Genomic DNA, 11783 nt, shown 5'->3' with positions numbered 1-11783 from the left:
ATTTTACTGTGAAACTTGAAACAAGACATTACCATAGAAACTATTTACAAATATTGTAATCAGACTGAAAACACACACACAGACTTTGAAAACAGAGTAAATTGTTCAAAAGAAATGTGGTGTTTATAAATACCTAACCTGAAAAGTTTCTACTAAGAAAAAATTCAAGTAAAAATTAATATAGAAATAAAATTTGTTAAATAAGAATTTATTTAAAATCCTAGTATGTTCTTTTTTTCTTCTTATAAATCAAATTTATTAAATTATACATTAATATTATAGAAAGATATAATAAAATACATTTTGGTGAAATTTTGTAATAGATACAATTCAACAATGTATTGTTAAAGAAACTTCATAAATAAATAATGACAAAGAAAAATATTAAAATATGTATAAATAAAAAGCATAAATTATTCCAACATAGTTCAAAAATTTTGTATTGCAACAACATGACTGCTACAAAAAAACATGAAGTTTTTTTTACACAAAGACTTTCTACAACTTTTAAATGTGAAGTTCAAGTTTTCTTTATCTACAGCAAAGAAAAATCTTTGATCAAGCAATCTCAATTTTCTAGCTTTTGACAAACCCCATTTTCTAGCAATCGGTAGTCTAAAGACTAGAAAAACGACTTGACATCTGGGAAGTTCACAGATCTACAAAGCATCAAAATGAAATTTGTGTGCTTCTTTTCTTTTCTCCCTTTCGTCTTCTTTCTGTGCGTAAAAAGAAAAAAAAAAACCTTTAAATCACCTAACTATTTTAATTGCATAATCTACAACTTAAAAAAAAAAATTAAATAAAATTATTTATAAAAACAAACTGACTTCCAAGATGCATGCATAAAAACCTTAAATAATGATTTAAAGTGTGTGGACATAATAGCATAGTACAAAGCACAAAGCAAAACAGCATAGTACAGAACACAAAGAAATTAGATCATTAAGAGAATAACCTTTTCTTTCACATGTAAGATGATGATAATTCCAGCAATCAGAAGGCATGTACCTAATAAAACTCCTCCAGTTTGCAGAAACATTTTGCTTCGAGCAACAAGTAATTTAGTCATCCAGCTAATAAATAAAAAACTCAATGTTTTATAATAAGTTTTTTTTTAAATACATTTATTTAGAAACTAAAAAAAAAAAATCTAGAAAAATATTGCAAACTTACTCTGCAGGAGAATCTTTTGGATAAGGAATGACAATTACTTGAGCATTTGGTATTATTGCCACCCATTCATGAACTCTATTTACCTATAAATACAAAAAAAATCTTAAGTAAATTGATTTTCTAAGTGAATAATAATAATCTTTAAACGGTGTTAAAGTTTGCTAGTAATTTACCATCAACATAATGACTATGAGAAAGTCATTGGCATATTATCACGACAGGAAAATATCCTTTACACAATCATCTATTAGTTTAAGTAAAAAATTCCAATAAAAGCAACACTTTGGCCTCTCTGACCTGACAAGTTGCTGCTATTGGTATTTTTAAATGAAAACATACTTTTTATCTCAAGAAATGCAACATTTCCCTGCTACAAAACTATTATATGTATAAGATAATATATGTAATATAACCATTATAGGCATAAAATAAAAAAACTGAAATATTTTTAACTTACACTCTGATCACCTTTTGGAATTCCTATATTAATTTCATCCACAAAGTTTGGAGATTTTCCCAACCCAAAAATGACATAGGGAAGCTGGAGAGAAAAGTGTCCTGCTTGTGCTAACTGAACAGCTTAAAAAAAAAAAAATTGTTTAAACTTAAATCATTTTTCAAATTTTTAAATTAATTTAGAAACTAACCATTAACAACCATCAAGTGGCCATCTGTATTTGTTGTCTTTATATCAATCATAGCTCCAACCTGATGGGCTCCATATCTCTAAAGAAAATATCATTCTGTAAAATTATTATTATTATAATGCAGTTAAAACATATTGTATAAATTGTATTAATTCAAAATTCTATACATACAACAACAAAAAATATTAAGTTGTAACTTCATACCGTTGATCCTTTGCTACATTTGCAATCTGTATAGCAAATACCACCAACAACTTAAGAAAAAAATTAAAATCTTTTTTCTTCAAAATGAAAATAAAGATAAGAAATCTCTTCAGTACAAAAAAAAAAAAAAAACGATTTAAATAACTAAAGAAACTTTAGGTAATATCATTTTCGTTTTTATTAATCACATACCACATTAGTGCTCATGGCATTAGCTAATTTGTATTGTGTAAAAGTATGTTACAGGATGTAAAAGTATGTTACAGGATGCATAAATGCAAACAAAGTAGTGAAATCCTGCACTAAGTGTCAATATCTAATATATATAAGTCTAATACACACACACACATTCATATATTATTTATGTAGGCATATATATGATTGAACCTGCAACCTTCAGGAAAGCAGCATCAACTATGAGTTCATTTTTCAAAATTTTTGTCTCATAACTATTGCCAGTTTGACAAGTGATCAAAAAATCAAGAATTCCATTCTCATATACATCCATTAAACTCACTGAGACAGGGTCTTGAGCTGAACTCTAAAAATATAATAAAGCTATTTTCCTAAAATAGGAAAAGTATATAATCTAAAGATGGGACCTATCACTTTCAAACCCATCTAACCTGGATTACTAAAATAATAAAAACTATAGTTTATTGGTATAAAATATAAGTTAACTATAAATGATCATTTTTAGCATTTGTGTACTTTACTATTTTAACTTATGCAACTGATATTTTTCAGTATTTGTTTATTTTACTACTTTAATAGAGAAAAGAAGTGTATTCAATTTCAAAAGTTAAATGTTGCAAAAAATAATTAAAGCCAATTTCAACTGTTACTCTGTTCTGGATACAAGAAAAAGGTGCATTTTGTTTTGCAATAAAAGCCACCTTTTATGTTAAACAAATTGTGCTTTATCACTTAAAAAAGTATAACAGATAAGGAAAAAAAAAACAACCTACAATAGCATATTGCACTGAGAATGTTCTTTTACCCTCACAGCCAGTCAATTTAGAATCAGAGCAGGGAATGTTGATTAGATTTGCAGCAAAAAGTTTTAGACTAAAACAAAAGTAAAATGTTGCAAAAAAAAGTTATTTTTTTGCATAAAAGAAACTTTTAATATACAAAAAAATAAAAAAACCTTTTTTTGTTTTGAAGTATCATGACAACATCGATCATTCCGTCCAATAAATAGTCACCTGTACAAATAATTGTTATAAAAATAAAAGTATATTATTGTTATAATTAAAATAATTGATGTAAATTTATTAGTATATTATTAACGTTAACTTGTGTTTTTTCTTTTTCTTTTACTTAAATATTTATTGTTAAATAAAACAAGTTTTATGGTCTCCTTTAACTGACTTTTTTTTCTATAAACCGTGTAAAAACTTCTTCATACAACTTTCAGTATTTACACTTCCATCTACTTGGATGGAAATTTTTTTGTTCTGCAATCTACCATGCAATATTTCCTACACCTGAAGCTTCTCAATTCAATGAACTCATTTATTTAACGTATTATTAATCTTAAATAAAAGTCTCTTGCTAAACTTTTTCAATTTGCAGCATCTAATTTAACCCTAGAATTCAAATGGCAAGTTTTAATCTAATTGAAATTTAAAAAATCACAGTGAGAGTTACAGCAGTGGAAAATAAAAACAATAACATCAATGACCCTCTTGTAGCAGTTAATCATAAATAAGACTGCTATTTTAAATATTATTATTTAACATAAATTAGCTTAAAAAAACAAAAAAGCTTCATTTATACTAAGACAATAAAAATTGAACTAAAAATAAACTCACCTATTATAAGTGTCAGAGGAATTTTGTCTGAACCATTCATTTTATGCAAAGGGAATTGCCAATCTCCAAACGTATTGTCAATAACAACTACCCACTAAAATATCAATAAGAAAATATACAATTGTTTAGTGTTAAAAGATCCTACCCTCTTTCAAATGGGAGGCCTATCATCTTTCTGATGGGAGAGATGAACTCCACATGGTGGCAGAAGAGATGGTGATAAGAGGTGATAGTGGGATAATGGCAGAATGAAGCTGAGCATTTATTACATAATATTAAATAGCATTAAGTTTTTATTCAAAATTTCCATTTATTGAAACTTTTTGTTTATAAATAGAACTTTTTTAAAACTAATTGTTAAAATGAAATATAATTATATACTCTTTAAAATTTTTTAAGTCCACAAAGTTTTTCTGTTTTTTGTTTCTTTTTGCTTTTTTTTTAAAAAAAATTTTTTTTATCAAATAATCTTTTGAAATACACATTACATAAGTATAAATAAGATATTTGAATTTCTACACATAAATAGTTAAATAATAAATCATATTTGAGTTTTTCATGAGTCTATTTTCTTATACTTTTTTTTTTATTAACTTAATAAAAACATTCTGGAATGAAAATGACCAATCAGATTTTTGAAATATTTTGAGAACCTGACAATAAAACCAAAAAAAATCATTTTTAATGATTTCTAAGAACAGTAAAGTAAAATAAAGAGCTCCCTAATGTTATTGAAATCTTTAAGAGATGAATCTAATTTTAAAAATGATTTGAGATTTAGTCTTATTTAGCTAAAATAATGTGAGATTTAGTCTTGTTTAGCCAAAATGTGAGTGCTCAAAAGATGTAATACAAAGTTCATCATTGAATGATACAGGTAGCCAAGAAACTGTTAAGGTTGTTTTTTTAGAGACTATTAATTAACTCTTAAAAATAATTTATTATAAAACCACTATTAATAGATATCTAATGAAATATACTTTTAAAAAAATCATTAATAAATATTCTTGAATGTTTATTGACAATGACATTTCATGTCATAATTAAAAAATATCCTGTATGTTTCAATGATGAAATAATTTCTTATCTTAAGAATTCTATGAAAAACTTTATGTGTAACAATGTATAATTGTTCATCATTAGATGAAAAATTACACATTGATACACATAGAATTTCTCATAAAATTTGTAAGATTAGAAATCTTAAGTATGTTTTTACCTTTAAATTTTCAAAGTAGCATGTCACAAATGTACTAGTAAAAAGATTTACCTTGCTGTCAATTTGTATCTCATCTTCTGATTTATTTGTATAAGCTAATTTCATTGTACGAGCATATAGGACAGAGTGAGAACAATCGTCTGTTAAACAAGCAGGGAGCATTAAGTCAATTACACCATCACTATCTATAAAAAAAAGAAAATGCTTTTTATCAGCAGTATTCTATTTACATTTGAGATTTTAATATTAGGATTATTATTTCCATCATAACTTTAGCGTTTGGTGTTCGTTTAGCATTCGTTCTATGTAAAAGCTTTAAAGCTATAAGCAAAAAAACATTTTATTTTGAATTCTGATTTTTCATTAAACAACATCTCAATTAAGTTACAAAATTAATAATCCACCATCACCTTTCAATCTACCTACCATAGTCTCCAAATGACATCTGACCAGCATACTTGATATTTGTCAGCCCCAGCTCAAACGCCTTCAGAAATAAAAGGTTCTTTTTACCCTAATAACAGAACCCACAAAAATCTGTGTAATAAAAAGAAGTTGAAGTAATTCATAATTATATATTTTTAACTATTTAAAGTTAAAATGTAAGGTGTCCAGTAATCGTAAGTGCTTTTTTTTTTTTTTTTTTTTTTGTTATAACTGAGATGCATGGGACAGAGAAGTAAGGTGCATATAATACTAAATAGCTCAGTTCATGGAAGTTTAGTAGAAGAACTGTTCACTGGCCAATAGTGTGTGTTTTGTATTAGAGCATATTACCAATGCATTAATTCTATCATTACTACACAGCCCTCATTATGAGAAAAAAAACTTCACTGGAACATTATTTAGAAATGAATTAGAATGTTTGAATCAACAGGATCCACCATTACAATTTAAAATACTGGTCATTCACATGCCATTTGAGTTGAAGAAATAATTATGTCAGACAATCAATAAGTGAAAATCAACATTGCCTGTTAGTAAAAGAAATGAAGCATTGAACTTAAAAAAATTGTCTCTGCATGTCAGTTTAAAGTAAGAAATACATCTTAATGCATATCAAAATCACAGATTGAATTTCAAAACGCTTATACTTCAGCAGTTTAATGACTTTGACATACTAATTAGCAATGAAGCTAGTTTCCACTTGGATGGTCTTGTAAATAAGCAAATTTGCCATTACTGGCAAAAATTACTCAGCAAAAAGCCCCAAACAGAAACTTGCTTCACAGCATTAATGTTATTGTTTGGGGTGTAATGTCTACTAAAGGGATAATTGACCCTTTCTTTATTTGAGATCATAGAGGATGAACATTACCGCAAGACTGTTTCATATTTTTTAGCTCCATATTTGCAAATACTTAATTGCTTCAGTTCAAGAACAAGGTTTCAACAAGATGATAGCACTTCAAACAACTTAATTGAAGCTGTAAAGAAGATATTCCCCAATAAGCAGATTTTGCAAAGAAGTGATGTTAACTGGCTACCAAACAAATCTGGACTATTTCTTATAGAGATTTCTTAAAGAGAGAGTGAATGAAAATAAGCCAAGGATATTACCTCAATTAAAGCAAAATATCTCAACAAAAATGGTTTCAGTATCTCAGACTTTTTGCTAACTTTATCCTAAGAAATCTTCAGTAAAGATTAGAATAGTGCCAAGGATGTAACAGGCACCATTTAGATAACATAATTTTAGTAAAGATATTTCCAATGTCTGTATATTGAAAGTAAAAAATAAAACTCTCTTTGAACATTTTTTATCTTTAAATTATATCACTTTTTAAACTTCACCCAACCTATCTGGACACCTTGTAATTAAAAATATTTGGAAAAAAAGAAAAATTCAAAAAAGCTAACAGTTTGCTGAGTCCAAATCTCAATCATTATTGACTTTGTCTCATTGTTGTATGATTTAACAACCAAGTCTAAGGAATATGGAAAAACTTTACTAACTGACAGTAAGGCAAACAACTTGTAAGGCAAAACACAATTAGATTAGATTATTGTCAAAAATTTTTCAATTAAAAAAGTCTTTTTTTACCAGCATGTTGATCTCCTGTTATATCTACAAAAGCATTTGATTGAGGGATAACAAGTGTTGTGGATATATCTGTATAAAACTGAGCATCTTCTGTGAAGTGAGCTTGGGAACTAATAACAATCTTAGCATTAAAAATTTTTATAATAACACAAGTTTATTCTCTTTTTTAAAAAAAATTCCGATTATAAGTTTTTAAGTGAATTGCTTTTTCATTTTTTTTTAATTTCTGCATTAATTAATATTTTTACCTTTTATCAGCAGGTATAGATATCCAATACGACCGCACCCCTTTATAATTAGTACCAAACAAATCTGGCAGTAAATCACCATTGACGCTGAAGTAAAAACAAAAAATAAAGCAACTGATAAAGAATTTTCTAACAATTAAAAATAAAATAAAAAGAATTCTACTTTCTGTGATATGTAAATATTGATATAAAAAAAAGTAAAGGAAAAAAAGTAACTTTTACAATTTTCTATATTTTTTATTAACTTACTCGATAACTGAGGGTTGGTCAAGCATCTTCACAGTCCATTTACCTTAAACATGAAATAATAACATTAGACTCCTTATGGTAAAATTTGCAAATGATTGATAAATAAAGTTAATTCTCTATTGAAACAATTTTATTATAGAAATTAATTATAGATGTAAAAATGATATAAATGTTATAGATATAAAAGAAATCAGTTAAGTGAAAAAACAAACAAAAATGTAAATATAAATCAAAGGAAACTTTAATTACTATTGCTTAATGTTATTGTATCCCCATAATAAACAACGACATCAACATAACCTTCTTTTTCATTTTCTGGAGATGATAGGCACATGAGAACATCTAAGCAACCATCTCCATCAAAATCAGCAGTGGTTATACTCACAATAACCTCATGTTCACTTAAATGATTGTAAATATTACTAACTTGATAATATATGTTATTGTAGTATATAAATTACATTCTCATTATATGTAAATTAGATCTTTATTAAATATAAATTACATAATCATTACATATGAATTTGCATTAATATCTTATATAAATTACATTACACAAATTATCAGCACAAATTGCATACCATAACACTGTATTAAATTGCATATCATAACACTGTATTTAAAAAAAAGTCAAAACTTACGTTGTATTTGTTTTGTACTCTGCTGAATCCAAATTGAAAAAAGTCTGTTTTGCAACATTCCAAACATATATTTTAAGCTGTGTCCCTATAAATAAACTACATATGTAACTTATATAACTACCTATGTACATTTGCAATGGCAATAACAATTGTCATGACAAAAATGTTCACAATCCAAGTTTAAGAGGAATTTGCTTCTCACACATGAATCTCATTAAAGTTAACAGTCTCATTTTTCATAAATTTCGACAAAGTTTGCAAATACAGTAACAACTTCAAACAATCATTTTTATTAATGATGAAATCTAAGTACTCAAAATCTTTCTCAATGTGGAGAGTCTAGATCAATTAAGTACTCAATGTGGAGAGTCTAGATCAATTAAGTACTTAATGTAAAACTTGTGTTGCATCAAACAAATATGATTTGCATAAAAAAAGTTACTAAACACCTCTTTTTTGGAATTGCTAAAAGGTTTGATAGAAATCTAAATGAATGCTAAAGAATGGATCACTCATTTGCAACTTTCAATACAGCTAATTCTTGGAGGAGATTTTGATGATACAGTTGCAACATACAGTTGCAACATACAGTTGCATGATATTGCACAATATTGAAACTATTTAGATACTTGTTCAAATGAAGGCAATAGTCAAGCAATGTCTTTTGATGGTTGCTTTAGAAATGTAAAAGTCTTCTAAGAATTTATTAAAACTTAGAAGACTTCATTTATATTTTGATAGAAAACTTACAAGATTATTTAGAAGTATGTTTTCAGAAGATGAAACTTTTTGTAAACATTTTCATCTTTTAGGTAGGAATAGATACATGATTTAGTACACTTTGTAAAACTTGAGTAGGGATAGATTTTTACAATTAGGATATTTACCATATCACATACCATATAACTTGAAGAAAAAGAAAACTTTTTTTTAAAATTTATAAATCAAATTTTTCATTATAAAAAGATTTAAATTTCTGTACAAGATAAAACCCCTAACCCATAGCATAATCCCTCATGTTAAGATCTTTTCAGAAAAAAATTTGGTTTTGTCTGTATCTATATAAAGTATGATTATAACTATCCTAAACTATTATAATCAAGGGAGTTGAATTGTTTCATGGCCTTTTACCCTCCACCCATGAAGAAGGTTCATCAGTTTCTTATCAGTGACAAAGGAAGAACCAAAAAAAAGATGTGCACAGAGTGAATAAAAACAAGCAAGTGTAAATAGTCAAAGTGATAGTAACTAAATGTAAATCAAAAATAAAATGTGTAAAGTGTACTTAGTGTACTTGTTAACAAAAAGTTGACTTAAAATATATTTTACATAATTCCCACAACTTTAAAGAGGAAATCTTGCCAGTTCTGAAGCAAAACAGCAAAAACAAAAAAAAACAGCAAAAAAAAAAAGTCAAATTTACATTCCCAACTAATGAGAATAAGCACCATGAGAAAAATTAAATAACAAATTGAAAAATCAAGAATTGCAACACGACCTTATAATAAAAGACTGCCAATGCAAGCTACCATAAAATTATCACCCTAAAAGAAGCACAGATCAGGATGAGTAAAGACTGGAAACTAATGAACAAAGCATTCCACTACAACTTTGACAAAAGAATATAACAAAAACATCAAAAAAATGGATGACATTTGCTGATTTTGCAATGCAAAAAGTTTAGCAGAGAAACACGAGGATTCTGTTGCATTAATGAAAAAATTTGATTACCGCCACTCTTGAAAGACAAAGCAACAGCATATTTTACTCAAAAGTTTTTACAAATAGGTGAAGGTTCATATTCCACTGACCAGGCGAACAGCCTCATTGAAATCAACTAATTTTTGCAACATATCAACTACTGAAAAAAAACCATTGACTAAATTTATAAACATTTTTTACAACTATACCAATCAGGAATGGCTTTTTAAAAGGGCAATTTTGTTAACTTAAAATAATAATATTGTCAACATTATCAACTTTATTATTCAAAAGAAAATTCCTGGTGAGGAGAGAATGTTCAAATCAATTGATATGATATTAAATGTTGAAGAAAGTGTCAATTTCCCTACAGAATTTCTAAACTGTTTTCAAGTACCAGGAAAGCTACTACACTACTTTCAACTGGAAATTGGATCTCTGATCATGAATCTTTTTAATGGGACAAAAATGATTACTAACACACCAAAGCTACGTAATGGAACAAAGATGATTGCCAAACAGCTATCAAACAATATTATTGAAGTGGAACTTATTACTGGAAAGGAAAAAGGGGAAACAAAATTTATCCCCAAAATACCACTGATCTCTGTTGAACTGCCTATTTAACAGACAGCAGATTCCAATCAAATTAGCCAATAGTTTTACAATTAACAAAGCTGAAGGACAAATTTTAAAACCCTAACTCATGCTTCTGTCAATCAACTATATCTAGCTTGCTCTCAAGTAGGCAATAACTTTGGAATATTTTTTTGAATAGTCATTACATATATCCCAGATAATCTTATATCAACTGCAAGTACCAGGTGTGTGTGTGTGTGTGTATATATATATATATGTATATATGTAGGTTAGAGCTGGTATAACTGTCATGGCTGCTGAGGGTTGGTCATATTGAGTTATGGGTAAATTATTTACAGAGCTTTTGTTTTACATGTTGAATTCATAAATTAAATAATTGTTTTATAAAAGGATACTTTTATTTTGTAGTGCACAGGTCATAATTTACTAGCATCCTTTTTCAAATCTTGAAATGAATCTTTTTAATATTTAGAATAGTAAGCCTTAGAAATAACGCTCACAATATTATTGCTCACACTTATACTCTTCATACAAACTGTTTAGGTTTAATAAATCATAAATAAATTTCAACAGAACTTTAAAAAAAAAAGATTAAAAATATTTATTTTTATATTTCATTCATTTTTAATAAGTTTCATTTAAATTAAAACACTTACAATCACTAGAAATAACAAACATGTCTAATGCCTGATCAGAGTTGAAATCTCCATATGCAGCTATTAAACCATCTATGCTAAACACTGCATCCATTGAGAAAGAAGTGCCTAGATCGTTTAATCCAATTGCAATAAATATCCATGCTGTTATGTACATCATTTTATTTACATCTTACAGAAAAAAATAAAAATAAAAATAAACAACGACACTAAAAATGTTTTCAAAAGGTGTCCACAAAATAGAGAATTAATAGTTAATGATTGAATAGAATAACTGTGTTCTACAGGTCTATTTTTAAGTGATCAATTTTTAATAAAAAATCAGTGGAACATGATTCAATTTGCACAAATATAGAATAACAGCATGCCTATGAAACAATAATACTGTATTATTTGGCAAAAAAACCACTGGTTAAAAAAGACTGCAAGTTGCAGCGACTAATAGATCCTAACCTCAAACTTTATTATATCTGGAATACAAAATCATAACTGATATCTTTAAACTTAATAAAGATTAAGAAGTAATGAAAACTGATCATAGGTCTCAAAAAGGTAAGTATATTTTGCTTAGAATTTTTTGC

The 11783-nt window shown here is 27.2% G+C and overlaps 1 protein-coding gene across 2 annotated transcripts; it reads right to left on the bottom strand.

Moving 5' to 3' along the window:
* Positions 1 to 413: 413 nt before the first annotated feature.
* On the bottom strand, positions 414 to 11762 carry LOC145188073 (T-cell immunomodulatory protein-like). 2 transcript variants are annotated; one of them, XM_090093181.1, is made up of 19 exons: positions 11203 to 11762; positions 8246 to 8330; positions 7854 to 8005; positions 7605 to 7647; positions 7356 to 7442; positions 7108 to 7217; positions 6924 to 6991; positions 5490 to 5577; positions 5115 to 5248; positions 3845 to 3938; positions 3178 to 3235; positions 2996 to 3095; positions 2415 to 2568; positions 2028 to 2077; positions 1824 to 1902; positions 1634 to 1755; positions 1177 to 1259; positions 959 to 1076; positions 414 to 719 (listed from the first exon to the last, which is right to left on the bottom strand). In XM_090093181.1, the coding sequence occupies exons 1-19, from the start codon at positions 11360 to 11362 to the stop codon at positions 660 to 662; spliced, it is 1845 nt and encodes a 614-aa protein (XP_089949307.1). In that variant the 5' UTR covers positions 11363 to 11762; the 3' UTR covers positions 414 to 659. The 2 variants fall into 2 exon arrangements, with proteins under 2 accessions (XP_089949307.1, XP_089949315.1); XM_090093189.1 differs by lacking the exon at positions 6924 to 6991 and having other exon boundaries at positions 11203 to 11377.
* Positions 11763 to 11783: the final 21 nt, after the last annotated feature.

This window comes from Hydra viridissima, unplaced genomic scaffold (genome assembly GCF_058129835.1).
Source record: "Hydra viridissima isolate aposymbiotic clone 2 unplaced genomic scaffold, HvirCarnegie_v1 scaffold_1, whole genome shotgun sequence".
Lineage (NCBI taxonomy): Eukaryota > Metazoa > Cnidaria > Hydrozoa > Anthoathecata > Hydridae > Hydra > Hydra viridissima.
The sequence above is the reverse complement of the archived record's forward strand: the minus strand, read 5'-3'. Positions and strand labels throughout refer to the sequence as shown.

Coding starts and splice junctions, on each gene's coding strand:
- LOC145188073 (XM_090093181.1), bottom strand. CDS start 11,362: ATGATGTACATAACAGCATGGATATTTATTGCAATTGGATTAAACGAT. Junction 7,218..7,355: donor TCTATACCTGCTGATAAAAG/GTAAAAATATTA, acceptor GATTGTTATTAG/TTCCCAAGCTCACTTCACAG. Junction 2,078..2,414: donor TGCTTTCCTGAAGGTTGCAG/GTTCAATCATAT, acceptor TTTTTTCTTAAG/TTGTTGGTGGTATTTGCTAT.